Source organism: Conger conger, chromosome 4, assembly GCF_963514075.1.
Source record: "Conger conger chromosome 4, fConCon1.1, whole genome shotgun sequence".
Lineage (NCBI taxonomy): Eukaryota > Metazoa > Chordata > Actinopteri > Anguilliformes > Congridae > Conger > Conger conger.
The window spans coordinates 8,483,731-8,499,312 of NC_083763.1; the positions used below are offsets into that span (position 1 = coordinate 8,483,731).

Here is a 15,582-nt window from a genome sequence, read left to right on the forward strand (position 1 = left end):
CAACAATGTAAACTGGATGGTTAAATATCATTGTAGCACTGTCGCTTTAAATGAGCTCCTTTTTTTATTCTACCAGTTGAGGAGGATAGCGGGCCATAATTACGTCACGTCACCTCGGTGCGCTCGCTCTTCATTTTGCATTGCTACACGGTGGAGTGCGACTGCATATCTATACTAGAACGTGACTGGACTGGAAATCTGGACTCTCGTCAGGATGGAAAGAACGGGTCTGACTTTTATATGATTATGTGTATTCATTCTTTTCAAAGCAATGAGATAGACGAATTTCTATTGATTCTAGGACCGTTTAATTTCTATTACTTGTCAAGGCGCCTCTACACTGAAGACACGTTGGCCAGCAATCGCAGGCTGCTCATTGAGGATATCTCGCCTTATCCTTATTGTTCCCTCATTTAGGCTACTTGTCATGTCGCAAGTCGTCCTCTAATAGGAATGATATTTTAAATAATTAACACCGCATAGAGATGGTATGTAATGCGGAAAATAGAGTAGAACGGATCTTGAATTTAGTTAAAGAAAAACGCATGTGATGCATCGATTGTGCTGGTTTCAAAGGGACCACGGTAATGAGTTCTTTTTGGCCTGTGGTACGCATTGACTGTATGGCGCGGCTATTTTTTTAGCAACCAACTGTAAAAGTAGCCGGTACAAATAGTGTTAAATACAGATTAATTCGCATTAGCCATCTAGTGCAGTAGCTATCTTACACATGGTCCGACCTTACTATGGTAACGATTAGCACAAAACACGTTAATTCGTTTAATTGGCGTAGTCCACATTTCAAATTGGATTAATGTAACCCTTTGTGTGATTTTGAATAGGCCTATGAAAATGAATATGTTTATTTTCGATGCGATTTGACCGCTGCAAAAACCACTGATATAAATGACTGTCCCGAATGTAAAATGGGTCCATGTCTGTATTTAGAAAATAGAGAATTAGGCTACTGGAGAAGCTAAGCGGCTTAAAGTTTTTCCACGTTTTTTAGGCTAGCAAGTTAGCTGACGGCGTGACATAGACAGTTATCTTGTCAACGAAAGTACGACAAGAAATTGCTTTCTCGAAATTGACTTTCGCTTTTAGCTTTCGTCGGCGATGGCCACAATGGACGCGCATAATGAAAATCACAATTTTAACGCCAGGGTGGTTGAACCAATGCCTGGCTACATTGAACTCATCACCAGAGGCTATGCCGTCATGGTAGGTGCCTTGAAAGACTGTGGCGCTTGTGGTCTCCAGCTCTCCAAAAGCACTCTTCTGGACAATGCGTCCATAACATGGATCGAGATTGGCCTGTTCTTCCTGTGCGCGGTGATGTGGACCGTCTTGCGACGGGGACTGACAGCCTGCTTATTTAAGGTACAGTAGATACGCGCTGTGATCATCCCTTGTGTGTTACCGCCTTCACGACGCATTACGTATGAATATATTTACACGTTATTTTTTATCACTTTGTCCAATAAACGTGCTAAATATGGACCCACCCGTTAGTTATTGCACAGACACCACAGGTATGTTATTTGTTTTCGATGTGTTATTAGTTGCATCTGACTCTATTACTACTTATTTGATTTACTGCAAGGCCACATAAATCCAATGCCTCATTTCAGTTCAAATGAATCACATTTTCTTGTGTTCAATTTATGCAGAATTATGTGTCTAAGATGCTTTTATTTTTATTTTGTTTCAAGTGTAAGGTATCTGCCAAAACAAAGAGCTTTTCCATGGCCTTGCTCAATCATATTTTTGTCTAGAACAGCATAGTTTCTTGCATAATGTGTGAGGGAAACACTTCCTCTCTTTGCTGTTGTTGTGGCTGCCTGTCGCCTAAGCACTGTTGCTTTCGCCACTGTTTAATTTCGCACTGTGCTGCAGTCCACTCCAGAAGTTAACCGATTCAGGAATTGCGACCTTTCACCTCACCTAACTCCTTCAATAGAATATTAACTTGAAATTGACCAGGTTTGGGGCAAAGATAATTCAAGCTTTCAAGTGGGAAACACGAAGGACGGCGCTTGTGAAAGGCCATAAAAATTGGCGAGCAATCTAGACGCAGTAAATGGAATGGCGTGGTGACTATCTCAGCACTTTAAATTTCCACGATTCAAACTGCTGTCGCAGCGAAATTGTTCTGTTCAGGTCAAGGTGGGTACGCACGTGGTGCAACTTTGGCGCGATCTCTTGGATTGGAATGTGGATGAAGAGCGGAAGACTTCCTGTTGCGGAATATAGTCCATATTTATCGCTACGTTACTGGCTAGAATTGGTTGTTCATTATTAACTACAGCAATGGCAGTAGTGTCCTCACAGTGGCTCACATTGGTGATGAAACCTGTATGTATTTCGCTAAAGCTGTGAGCAGTTTGAGTAGTGAGTATATGTGGTCAGTTGTTCTGCTCAGTGCACAGTAAAATGTCCCCTGTCTAGTAAACTCTTAACAGAGTACATATAGGTCCAACAGGGAGCATTATGTACTCTGAAAGAGTTCATTTAACACTGGACATCTTGCTGTTGCGGAACGTTGAGGAAGCGGTACAGTCAGTAACAGCTTCCATACATCAGCCCAGACGGTATTCATCGATTACAGAACGTCAGTGATTGAGAGTGAGGTGTGCGGGGACAGGTGGTAAGCAGTAATTAAGCTATAACTTTATCTGCGGAGCCCTGGCGGTGGTGGTGGTGGTGGTGGGGCGGGGGGGGGGTGGTGGTGGGACTGAGCACCGTCCAGCAGTTTATTTTCACCCACAGTGCGACATGGAAATACACTTCCCGCTCACGTGTAGCGTTTGCCCACACATTGTCACGTACGGCGCCCGGGCCTCTCCTGCCGGCTGATCGGATTGCAGCGAGAGTCGCCACTCGATACCGCAGAGAAAGCGCCGTGGAAAGCGCGCGCTCCCGTCCTGCCATTCACTACCTCTCTCCGTGGACACGTCTCCCATTAGGGCCCTTTTTTTACTGCCCGCTTTTATGACTACTTCCCATTTTCTCCCATGGCACGAGTGCGGGGCAGAAGGGAACAGTGACGGCGACAGCTGCCATAGAAACATGATCACTGTTTACCAATACCTAAATCCACAGCGGTGTTGGGTTTGAAATGCCTCTCATTGGTGTGTTTTTCACTCGTAATGTTTTACGATGTTTTCTATCCGGGCACTCCTGCCTGCGGCTGAGGCTAGTTTTGTTTAAGGATGAAAAAAAAAAAAAAGGTCTGCCAGATCCCACCCAAATTTTACAAGACAAAGGTGCTGTCAGTTGTGTTGCCTGTTGCATTCAGAGTCTGTGATGGTGCGCTGTACATCCGAGGAAAAACAAGTATTTCCTTGCCTTTACAGTGATTCTCTGGCATGAGTGGGATCCTTTGTTGTTAAGAATATTGAGATTTAATGGGCTAAAATAAAGACTCTCTGACTCTTGACGTTCTCCTCAGTGTGACTTCTTAGTGTTTCAGTCCCTATTTATTGGTTAAATTGACAGGGCCAGGGAGGAATGTAGAAGTTATAGTAGTCTGAAGCACGAAAGCTCTTCGAGGTTTCTGTGCATGGAAGCAGCGTCTGAAGCTAAGATGCTAGTATCTAATGCATAATACACAACGTATCAGATTATATCTTTTACTAGGGCTCTCCTTTGATGGGTCAAGTTGATAGGTAAGGGTTGCTGCGTATGTTTGTTAAGGAGCATTTGAGACTGCGGGCGAGAAGTGGGTTAGGATTACAGACTGGGATCCCCCGCGCTTCTCTAAGTGCCTGTACTGCTACTGCGGCAGTGCATAATGCTCTCATTATTCCTGCATTCTAATGCGCTCCACGGGCCCAGAGGCCTCTCAGGTTAAGTTGAGCACTCTTCCCTCCTTCCAACGGTTTGACATTTTAATTTTTTTCTCAGGCCTCTCGTCTGTAAATCGGTCACGTGGCGTGGAAACGGCACGTACGTCGAAGGGTGTGAAACATTGCCTTCTAGGGGGTTGTAGTGCGAAATCAGTGATCCGCGAGTCAGGCCCGTGGCCCGATGCACGCGGAGCTTAAAAACCGGACGTAACATCGGCAGAAAACTCTTTCGAGTGTTGCTCATGCAGCTTGTGCGGTCACGCTGGACCTTTCCCATTACAGGTGAAGTGTATTCGCGGACAGCCACGGGACGGCGCTTGCATCGGCCGATCCGCCTCTCTCTCTCGGCTCCTGGAAGGCAGAAGTGTGACAGGTTTCCGGGATGAGCTCTATGTGCACATCGCAAACATGCAGCGTGCCACCTGGACCAGACTAGCGCTGACCTCCAAACACCGCCGGGGACAGACCCCTGTTTTGCATTTTAAACCAGCGCCGCTCAACTCCACGTCCTGCGGGGCCGCAGTGTCTGCAGGCATTTGCTCCTACCGTGTGCTACACCACCTGATTTCAATAATTGCCTTTTATCTGAACCAAGCAGGTAAAATAAACAGTGAAATCAGGTGATGTAGCGCACGGCAGACACCGCAGCCCACAGGATGTGGAAGTTGAGTAGCGACACTTTTAGGCAGGGGTGTCTGCTGGCTTTTGGTGTGTTTCAGCACAAGTCTTTCATTGGCTAAAGAGTCCACACACCTTGTTCTCAAGGCCTTCATTGGCTCCTGATTGAAAGGAAACCACAAACACCTGCGGACACTGTGGCCCTCCAGGAGTGGAGTTTGATAGCCCCGCTTTAAGGTGTGAGGTTAGAATGTTCTTATTGTTCATTCTAATGCCGATGTCACAATCACCGCTGGTGACTGAAAGCAGCTGGGTTCTAGAACACTGACTTAGAATTTTGAATAAACATTCCAGAAAGCCTTCTCCTCAAAGGGTGAAATGTGTGTACTTTAGGCCGAACGTGCCCTTAAACATCACTGCATGCACGCCATTATACGTTGGTGACGTTCCCGTAATGCATGCCTGAACATAATTTTCCCAACAATAAATAGTATGATAATTCTGAAGCGCTAATGCGTTCGTAGTTTCTCTAAGTGCCTGTGTGAGTGTCTCTGTGAAATGTGTGCAGCTTACTGTTCCCTCTCGAGCATTGGGTTGGCTGGGGGCCCCTCCGGTTCCTGAGTGTGAACCACGGTCATTACGGCTGAGTCAGCCCACCTCCATCATCTCAGAGGTCAATACTCCTCTGATACGCTGGCTCTCCAGATCCACTCCGTTCTGAGGAAGCAGTTTGTTCCGTAAGTGAATTGCTCTCCAGTGCGGTTTACGTCCCTCTCGTAAATTCCAGCACCGCCGCCTCGAAAGACGCTCCGGGCGGCACAAAGCAAGTTTGCTTTGCAGCTGGCATGCTGCTTCTCTGTGAATGTGTGGGTTTTTTTTTTTTTTTTTTTTTTGCATGGCTGCCCAGGGGGTTGCGCTTGCGAGAACAGCGAGGCTGAAAGCGGCCCGCGCACAGCAAGGCCAGCTTATTTGCATCCCCATTTTTCGTAAGCCACATGCGTTCTCCCGATTGCCCGGGCCCGGGAAGTTCCTCCATTAATGCCCTTGTGCCATAAAAACCACTTTCATTCACTAAGTGGCCTGGTCTCTGAACGGCAATATTCTCCGGCCTTCCAAGAAGTGGGGAAATATTCCACTGAAGAGATCCCATCTGTGGTTTAATGACACGCCGCGGCTGACGAAATTAGTCGAGGCCTCTCGATACCAGAGTAGCTCTGAAACGGACCGGAGGAAGCGGCATTCCAGGCCCGATACTGTAAACGGCTCAACTCTGGTCTGGTCTGAGTGAGTGAGTGCTGCAAAGAGCTCTCTTGAATGTGTATTATTTTGTTGACCTGAATTATCACCCCCCTTTTCCTTCCGCTTTGTATATAATCAGTTCCGTCTCTTGCCGTGCCGTCCAAAGGGCTGGCCCGTCCCCACAGAATTACAAAGGCAGGAAAGAAGCAAATATTTCTGTAATTGCCATCCGAGCGTCACCCCGCTTCTCTCTCTCCCTCCTACCAAGCTGGCCAACGAGGGACTCCGTATCACGAACAGACACATCTGGCAGTACATCTGGCGGCAAATGCGAGACTTGGGTGATATTCTCCATGAAGCTCGGTGAAGGTATTGGGAAGCTCTACCTTGAGAGGGCACACCAACACGCAGGGGATTTTGTCCTAGGTTTGGCTTAAGACGGATTTAGCCCCTGTGGCGCATCACTGTGCACTTGGCCGGGCCGCTGAGATTAATGGCGTTGGCCAGCTTTGTCTTCTTAGTACTGTGGCCCTGTAAGTTGATTAGATCTGGGCCGGGAGGAAGGAGCCTCGTGTTCTCGTATTAAGTGGGTGGCATGCATCACGAAGGCCTTCGCTAAACGCCGCTTCCTTCCTTTATGTGGACGTACAGCGCGTCTCCTCTGCAGCGCTACCGACCTCAAGCTTGCTGAATTATATATGCAGCCATATGGTTAGTCACGCAACAGATTATGGTGTGAATAATGGACGGGCCCTTATGTCTCTTCCGTCTAAGGGCAGAAGCCACTTTCCCACCGTCACTCAACGGTCACCAAGAATTACTGTACCTCTTGAGTTGAACGGCACAGGAAGCACAGAGATGCCGATAGTAGCGATCTGAGGCCATGTTGATGAGGATGACGAGATCACAGAACAGCTTGAGTGGCTGCCGTGAGCGTGCTTCTTTAGAGCAGGAAGTTGTTGTTTTTTTTTCTCTCTCTTTCTCTCTCTAGCGTGAGCTGTTACATAGACCATGTTAATTAATGAAGTTAATTAAGGGAGGATGTTGTGGCTAATTGTTCCCCTGGGAACATGGCAGTGTCACAGCCCCAGGTGTGTTGACTGTTCGGTTTTGCAGGGCGGTAAGAGCACCGTCTGTAAGTGTAACTTTATCCCATAGCGTGGCATTTCATGCCGCATAGCTACCCTTCCCCGGTCATGGTCTGTTTAAAATAAGCAGCACAAAGAAATCAAAGCGCCGCCCATTGTCTTTCGTCAAATGCTTTGTGCAGAGTCGTCTTTAATCGGATGTGCTAAATGTCAACAGTCTTAATTGCCGCTGTAAACACGAGCCTATACATTTTTTTAAAAATTGATCTATACGGCCTTGTGATTTGTAGGTTACTGTCGGTTGAGCTGTGAAAGGGAGGCGATTGGCTAGTCGGGGGCTGTGTTTGGGGGGCGGAGGTAGTCGAGGTTAAGGGTGGGGGCACACCGCAAACAAAGAACTGTCTCGCCCTGTTTGCCTCAATTTGGGGGAGGGGCCTATTGTTCCTCTACTGACAGCTGTCTTTTCACTGTTACCACTGGGTTTTTTTATTTTTCTCCCCCCTTTTCTTAAAAAAATTCGGACTCCACATGAATGTACTCTCTCACTCCTCAGTTTAGCCCCTTCTTATGTAAGCCCCTTTTCTCTCCATTAATAACAGACGGAGAGAAAGAATAGAGAAAAGGCGAGGGGGTGGGAGAGAGAGATGTGGGGCGACGAAGGGGGGATGTGGAATTGCTGTGGCTGTCGTGAGGAGAATGTTTCTTCCGCATTGTCATTTTCTGGCAACAGAAGCCATTATCACCAACCGGTTGCTAGGGAGACCGGTGATTGCTTGTGAAGGACCTTCCACGGAGCAAATGGGAGTAGAAAAGAGAGCTTCCTGCTGCCAGGTTCACTGGTCAAATTGAGACGGAATGCAGATGGGGTGCTGTTTCAGAGACACGCGGGGGTGAATGACCGAGTCCAGTCGTCGACGGAACAGGCAACACGTCGACCCCAAGTGCAGGGAACATTAGACCCGTCCCCTATTTGAACTTCCCCTGTCGATTAAATCCATTCAGTCCAGCTATTGTAGCAGTCAGAATCCTACTGGGAACCGTCTGGCTGGTTTCTCCCATTCTGACGCCAACGCAAAGGCTTTCCATAAGAGTCAGAATGAACAGACACAAGTTAATAAGCAAGGAACTAAATAAAGGAAACGGTGGCTTCTGCCCGTAGCCTACTTGTACCGTGTCCCATCTGCCCACCTCTCGCCGTCGATTCAGCGGCGATAAGTCTTGATTGTGTGGCAGTGCACATGCCCCCCTACCAAGAGAGACAGACTGTGAGTAATGGGGGGGCGGTGGATTCTCTGCCGACAGCTGGCCTCCATAAATAAGTCCGGCAGGGAGTCTGTGAGGACTGATGCAGGAGATGGTTTCCCCGCTGCGTGCAGCGCAGGCGACACGTTTCGTACGAGCGGTGTGATGCGCCGCCTGGGCCCGCCGGAGCCGGAGAGACGCGGTCGCGCGGGCGCGGGGTTGAGTAACGCGATCGCTCCACAGGCTCGTAGCGTGACCGCACATGTCCTCCCGGCCGATCGTCCGTCCGTGCGCGTCCTGTGGGGGGAGGGGGCCTTCTGCGAGGACCCTTGGCCTCGGTCCTGGGGGGGGGGGGGCTTCTGCGAGGACCCTTGGCCTCGGTCCTGGGGGGGGGGGGGGGCTTTTGCGACGACCCTTGGCCTCGGAGGCTGCTCCCAGGGCCACGGCGAAACGGCGTGGCAAGAGTTCACCGCTTTAGAAAGATTAAAAAAAAAAAAGGGCAATCGAAGTGGCTCGACAAGCGGCCATCGCGGCGGTCACTTCTATCTCCTCGTGCCGCGAGCTTCTAAGCCTTTCGCGCCTGACCTGCAGTTAATGTTTGCGAAGTCACGCAGATAGTCGCGCCGTGTCGACAGATAAAAAGTGTTGTGTGAGAGTTCTGGTCCTGGCCTCCTGCAGCCGAGGCTCCAGCGCCGAGGAGATTTCTTATCGGCGCTGCATGGCTGTGTCCATGTTAGTCAGCGTGTGCGCCACTGATTGGCTTCTCCTGCTGAGGGGGGGGGGGAGGGGGCGTACCGGAGGCCTCGAGTCTACAGGAAGCCGTTCTCTCGACTTCCTGTATTTCTGCGAGTCGAGCAGTCTATAAACAGACTCAGTGCGCTGCAGGCAGACGAGCTGTTCTTGCCAGGCTCAGTCACTCGTTTGTAACACAATGTCTGTGGTGGTGTGTCTGTGGTTTATCTGATGTTCAGATGGGGGGGGGGGGGGGGGTTTGCTAACACCACAAATAGAACACAGTGTAATGGTTGATTAAGAGGTGTTTGGCCACCTTCAGAACTACAGCCGCCTGCTGGCGTGTTTTCTCCTGCAGCCGCTGGCACGGTGGTACCACCTCGGGCCGAAAGACACGGCCAAGATGCCCGAGAGCGGGTGGAAGCTGCTCTTCTACACCATGTCCTGGTCCTACAGCACCTACCTGCTCTTCTTCACACAGTACTCCTTCTTCTACGACCCCCCCTCCGTCTTTTACGGTAAGCTTTTCCCCATCACTCCTGGGTGCTTTTTTTAATGACGGCTATAAACATGACCCCCCAATGATCAAGTGGCAAGTGGCAAAACCCCAAATCCATCAATTTACATCAATAACCGGGGCAAATGCTGAGAGGTGGCCCTATACACATTCGTTAAGCCCAGTTTAAGTGGCAGGATAAATGTCTTCAGTAACGTGCAAGGAATGGAGTTCTCAAAAAGAGCAAAAAAAAGTTCTGTATTCCATTTACCAACATTTTTTTTTTTTTTTTTCACGTTAGTTAGCTGACACTTTTATCCAAAGCGTCTTACAGTTCCTGGAGCAAAGGGCCCAACAACTGTACAGATCTTATCGTGGCTACAGCGAGGATTTAATCACCAACCTCGTGGGTCCCAGTCATGTACCTAAACCACTGGGCTACAGGCTACCCTGGCATAGAATTATAGTGTCGTCATGTGGGGTTTTGAACACTCCCAGTACGTAGAGTTGGATGAGAATTCACAATGTATATTAGAAACATGTTTTATACACGTTTTTGTATAAGAGAATTGCCTGACCTGAGGCTCCACTCTCGTGTCTCCAACAGACTGGAAGAGTGGGATGTCAGTGCCCACTGACATCGCCATCGCCTACCTGATCCAGGGAAGCTTCTACGGCCACTCCATATACGCCACCATCTACATGGATGCCTGGAGAAAGGACTCCGCAGTCATGATAGTGCATCACATCATCACCTTGGCACTGATCACCTTCTCCTATGCCTTCAGGTGAGAGCAGTGCGGACCTCCATGGGCGTCTAAATAAGAGACATGCGGGCTAATATGTTCTGAGCAAATAATTGTTCATAGGCCTTCATTAACTGTTGGTACTGCATTGTAACAGGGGTCTGTCTGCACTGCTGGGCCTGGATAGCAACAGGGTGTTCAGATTATTGTCCTAGTCATCACTTAATTGAACAGATAAGCACTTTGTCACTTTGTTTGTTAACTCGCTAGACCTGGTTTATTGGATCTGAACAGGGGACTATCATAGGTTAAAATAAAGACCAGCAGACCTTCTGGAACCCTCCAAGTCTCTTGGAGCAGCAGCCCGGGGTTTTTGGTCCTATCTCTCTGACCCTTTGTGTGTACCCCACCCCCCAGGTACCACAACATAGGAGTTCTGGTTCTGTTCCTCCATGACATCAATGACATTCTGCTGGAGTTCACCAAGCTCAACGTCTACTTCAAGACTCGGGGAGGGGTCTACCACCTGCTGAACGATGTCCTCTCGAACCTGGGCTCTGTCAGCTTCAGTATCACCTGGTGAGCCTTTCTTGTGCACTCGTCCAAATGACCAAACCGTTCAGAAGCTCAAAAGCGATGGACACAGTGCAAAGACCTTTGTGGTATTTATTAACACACTGCAAGAACCAAGCTGGTGTGGTGTGTTGGAATGATTAACGTTATCACTAAACAGTGAAGAAAGAAAATGTCAGACTCAATCTTTATTTATTTTGATAAACAATGTTATCTTGCTAGCTCTGCTGTGAGTGAGGGGGAGGACTGAGGTCAATTTCAGTTCAGGAAATTCAGGAATTCATTCACGCATTATTTGAAAAATACTTGAAATGGTTTTAACCCCAACCATGACATCCATTTCTACCAATTGTTACATTCATAAAATAGTTTGTTCGGAGTCTGAGGTTACAGTTGTGTTGGCTAAGAGTTTGTTGACCTGACTTCCTAAAACAGGACGTGTAGCTATGAGGTATAGATGTGGAGGAGGGGGATTCAGGAAGTGTCTTGACAGGAGACATCTCAGGTGTGTGGGATTCTTGTTCCCATATAGTCTGATTTAGGCCATGGTGGCCAAAACATCATATTTTTAATAATGAAGTAAATACGATTTTCCCCATGAGCGAGTGTTGCACTGTTACTCACAAGCTTGTGAATCAGCTGGGTCATACGTGCGATCTGCTACGACACAGCGTGGCACGTGAGTCAAGAGCCACTCGCTTCTTCCCCCTTCAGGTTTTGGTTCCGGCTCTACTGGTTTCCCCTCAAAGTGCTGTATGCTTCCTGCGTCTCCAGCCTGGACTCTGTGCCCAACATCCCCTTCTACTTCTTCTTCAACTTCCTCCTGTTCGCGCTCCTCCTCATGAACATCTACTGGTTCCTGGTGAGTGCGTCCGTTGCCCCCCCACCCCCCACACCTCCACCCTTTTTAGCCCCTCCACTCCACCCGATTCTGTGGTCAGTACATTACGTTACATTAATGGCACTTTGGCAAACGCTCTTATCCGGAGCGACGTACAGTTAAGCAGGAGACAATCCTCCCCTGGAGCAATGCAGGGTTAAGGGCCTTGCTCAAGGGCCCAACGGCTGTGCAGATCATATTGCGGCTACACCGGGGATCGGACCATCGACCTTGCGGGTCCCAGTCAGATACCTTAACCACTACGCCCAGTAAATCCCACCCGAGCAGGGAGCAGGGTGGAGAATCCACTCTGGTCGTCTCACGCAGCTGGGCGTTGTGGTCTCCCTCGCTGCCAGGTCACTCGTTCCTCTTCCACTCGCGCATGCAGAGAGGCTGGCAGTGCGGCCAGTGAGTCAGCCAGCGGTTTGTGTTTTTGATGACTCTCCTCTTGCTTGATTGGCTGTGGCGTCTTCCCCTCTCACGCGCCCCAAGAGGCACGTGTGCTAATGTGTCCTCAGCGGGTCTTTGTTTATAGGGCTGCATGAACTGTCGGTACTGCATTGTAACAGGGGTCAATGTCCCAGATAGCAACAGAGTGTTCAGATTAGTTTTCTAGTGATCGGTTAATTGAACAGATAAGCACTTTGTCACTTTGTTTGTTAACTCACTCGACCTGGTTCATTGGATCTGAGCGGGGGACTATCATAGATTCAAATAAAGACCAGCAGACCTTCTGGAACCCTCCAATATGGAGTCTCTCAGAGCAGCAGCTCCGGGGTTTTTGGTCCTATCTCTCTGACCCGCCCCCCCCCCCAGGAACCACAACATAGGAGTTCTGGTTCTTGTTCCTCCATGACATCAATGACATTCTGCTGGAGTTCACCAAGGGGGGGGGGGGTCTACCACCCGTAGGAGTTCTGGTTCTTGTTCCTCCAGTGCGGAGAGGACTCTCACACGCCCCCGTCCCTTGTCTCTCTCGCCCACCCCCCCCCCCCCCCGCAGTACATCATCCTGTTCGTGGCGAAGGTGCTGACGGGCCAGATGAGCGAGGTGAACGACGTGCGGGAGTACGACGACGACGAGGTGAAGGCGGAGCGGCTGAAGCTGCAGGAGGACGACGCCGACCACCACAACTCTGTGAACGAGGGGTAAGGGCACCCCCCGCCGAACGAACGAGAACCGGTCGTCTGTATTTCCTCGAGACGCGGGTCGCGGCGGCCTCCGGGGCGGCTCACGCCGGTACGGACGCTCGTTCCGGAAGTAATCCGCGCGCGAGCCCTGTGACGAGTGTCGGTCGCCGCCATTGGCCGGAGGTAAACGTTTGGCGAGGCAACAATTGGCTGGGCCTCGCCAACTCGGGGAATGATAGGTGGGGGGGGGGGGGGGGTAAGCCGGTTAGTTTTGATTGAATTGCTCTCTAGCGGCCACGTGTGGTCAGACCACCTGCTTGCAGGTGCACACGCCGAGAATATGCTGACCTCGTTATGCTCCGACGTTGTGGGCAGTGTGTCATCGGTGTCGCCTCTGCAGGGTGACAAAAAAAAAAGAAGCGGGAACGAGCGTCACATGAGTTATGTGTCCGCCCTCTCCTCCTGGAGTAGGGAGGACGGGTTGAAACGGGAGACCAACAAGTTTGGCTCGGTTGTTTCGTTTCGGGGAAAAATCGGGGATGGAATAAATATATATTTATAAATTATAAGACGTGATGTGCAAGTCACGAGACTGACGTTATTAGCTGCCACTCGAGCAAAGTTTTGATTCAATTTTCAGTCGATTGCCTAATCATATATGACTCTTTGAGTGGCCACTCTTGTCTACCTAATAATCTAATCTAATAATTATATAATTCAAATGTGCTCTAAGTTGTTTCTGATAAACCGTATCTAGGAGCTTCTATGGTGTGAAGAGACTACTCAAAAAAATAGACTCCTCCTTATCGTGTTACCTTGGACTGAACTGATAGCCTTTTGGTGTCATTGTTCATCCTGCTATCGCCTTCCTCCTTGCTGACAATCAGCTTTTTTTTTTCCTTTCAGGAAGCACGTGCAGAATGGGGTTACCAAGGAAAAGCATCTATAATGACCTCTCTAGCACCACCTTCTGGCCTTTAGCTATAAGTGCAAGCAACACCCTGACCCGCTTTAGTTCAGACCGTTGTCCAGGCAAAACTTGCTAGCTGGTCTTGCAAAAAAAAAAAAAAGGAAAATATGCTAGGCTCTAATACTTTCTAGTAATTATTTAATTTAATTTAATTTTAAGTATAGCACTGTGAATGTTATTTCAGATTACCTTGGTCTTACGTTAAATTTGCTCGTAAAAAAAAAAGAAAAAAAAGAAGAAGAGGCATCTGTATTATGTGAATATCCTGTTGTGTACTGGGTGTATTTAGAAGTTCTAACTCTAAGAACACTCATAGTGCTGACAGCTTTTTTTTCTGTGTCCAAACCTAGATAGGCCTGATGGGACGCGAGTGTTCAAGGACTACAACGTCCTCAGTTACACACTGGAATAGGTTATGACCTAACCTGAGAGACCTGCAGCCCCATTGATCAATCGTGCATACCCAACAAACCTCACCTTAACAGTGCATCTACACACTATCCCTCATGTATTGTTTCCAGCATAGAAGCGTACAGGGTTATGGTCACGAGGCCTACAATGTGGCCTATAATCATTTCGGTGTGGAAGAATGGTGGCGCTACAAAGCCAAATCTCCTTTTCATAGTCACTGCCAGAGTATCATGTACAGCTGGGCATCCTGACAGTCCTTTTGAACTGTAATTAAGCTGCAGCTCGAGCTTTGATAAGCTGCAGTTTCATCTGTGATTCAGTCGTGTCTCTCGAGAGGAAATGTGTTATCCTGTTAAGTTCATACTCTTCATAGAAACTTGCAGCAAAAAATAAATACAGCATACTTGTGAAAATGCCAATGAATACAACTAGGTTTTAAGTATGTACGTGAGGTTATTAATCATAGTGGGACAATACAGTAAAGTACAGTGAAAGATACTGAGCACTGGAGAGGAACAGGTCTGTCTCTCTGAGATGCATGCCACAGAGAGACCGCCATCGCATCTGCCAGAGTGGTTCTTTCCGTTCCCTTCTCCGATGACGGACTGGGCTTCTGACGTCTGATAAAAACATTTCTTGTTCAATCAGTGTCTGACGCACTGAAGCGGCTAGATTAAAATGTTTTTTATCTGTCAAGCAGTAGTTAAATCTTGCCCTACTTTATCATAGATCGTGCCCATCATTGTAGATCACAGATACTTAGATTCAGAAAAATACCTTTCTGCTGGACAGTTTCACAAATCTTTTGAGTGTGAATATCATCTTTCTAGCCAATTTCTACTCAGTTATGCAGGTGTATGGCTTTTAAGCTAGTAGGATTTATGAAGTTACCACACAGGAATGTTCAGTTTTAAGGTTGACAGGTATCACTTCCTGTGAAAACATAATTAGCAGTTGGTGAATTCAATGCAGGATTGATGAATGTGGGTCTCAGATTTCTAAAGCAGTTGCTTTGTTATAGTATCAGGAGTGAAGGCATTAAAAAGGGAAGTGTTCATGAATTTGCAACCTTTTGACATGTCAGTGGATCCTTGTAAAACTGAAGTCTGTTTTTAAAGGTTTTTAAAACTGAATTTCATATCATTGTATTGGTTAATTTAGTCAGCAGACATTTTCCCTGCCTGACCTGTTTCATATGTAGTCACAGAGTAGGCTACATCTGTCCTGCAGATGTGTCGGAATGTGATTAATCAGGGCAAAATTCATTTTTCTTTTTTGCCCGTATAGAAAGATAAAGCGCTGCAAATATAGCTTGTTTTCGTATAAATAAATCACTGTTTTTGTAACACTGACAGTGGCACTGAAATGATAACAAAGAAACTGAAGATAATCGCTGATGATAAAGTTAAATGGAATCCGTTTAACCAATGGACTATTCTTCTGATTGAAAACGTTTTTTGAATATGTCTGTTTTACAACAGTGTACACTTGGAGAAGTTTTGAAAATATGTTTGATTACTGCCACAGCAGTGTTTACATTATAATGACAGAAACCAAATAGCCCAATGCGCATTGACAGGCCTGTGCGTAACTGCAAGGCCTCAACGAA

At 47.9% G+C, this 15,582-nt stretch overlaps 1 protein-coding gene across 2 annotated transcripts; it reads left to right on the top strand.

Annotated features, from left to right (window-relative positions):
• Positions 1-151: 151 nt before the first annotated feature.
• cers1 (ceramide synthase 1) lies at positions 152-13,667 on the top strand. 2 transcript variants are annotated; one of them, XM_061237846.1, is made up of 7 exons: positions 152-1,380; positions 9,126-9,285; positions 9,871-10,051; positions 10,427-10,588; positions 11,297-11,444; positions 12,465-12,610; positions 13,499-13,667. In XM_061237846.1, the coding sequence occupies exons 1-7, from the start codon at positions 1,117-1,119 to the stop codon at positions 13,539-13,541; spliced, it is 1,104 nt and encodes a 367-aa protein (XP_061093830.1). In that variant the 5' UTR covers positions 152-1,116; the 3' UTR covers positions 13,542-13,667. The 2 variants fall into 2 exon arrangements, with proteins under 2 accessions (XP_061093830.1, XP_061093831.1); XM_061237847.1 differs by lacking the exon at positions 152-1,380 and adding an exon at positions 5,066-5,203.
• The last annotated feature ends 1,915 nt before the right edge of the window (positions 13,668-15,582 follow it).

Coding starts and splice junctions, on each gene's coding strand:
- cers1 (XM_061237846.1), top strand. CDS start 1,117: ATGGCCACAATGGACGCGCATAATGAAAATCACAATTTTAACGCCAGG. Junction 10,052..10,426: donor ACCTTCTCCTATGCCTTCAG/GTGAGAGCAGTG, acceptor CCCACCCCCCAG/GTACCACAACATAGGAGTTC. Junction 12,611..13,498: donor CACAACTCTGTGAACGAGGG/GTAAGGGCACCC, acceptor TTTTCCTTTCAG/GAAGCACGTGCAGAATGGGG.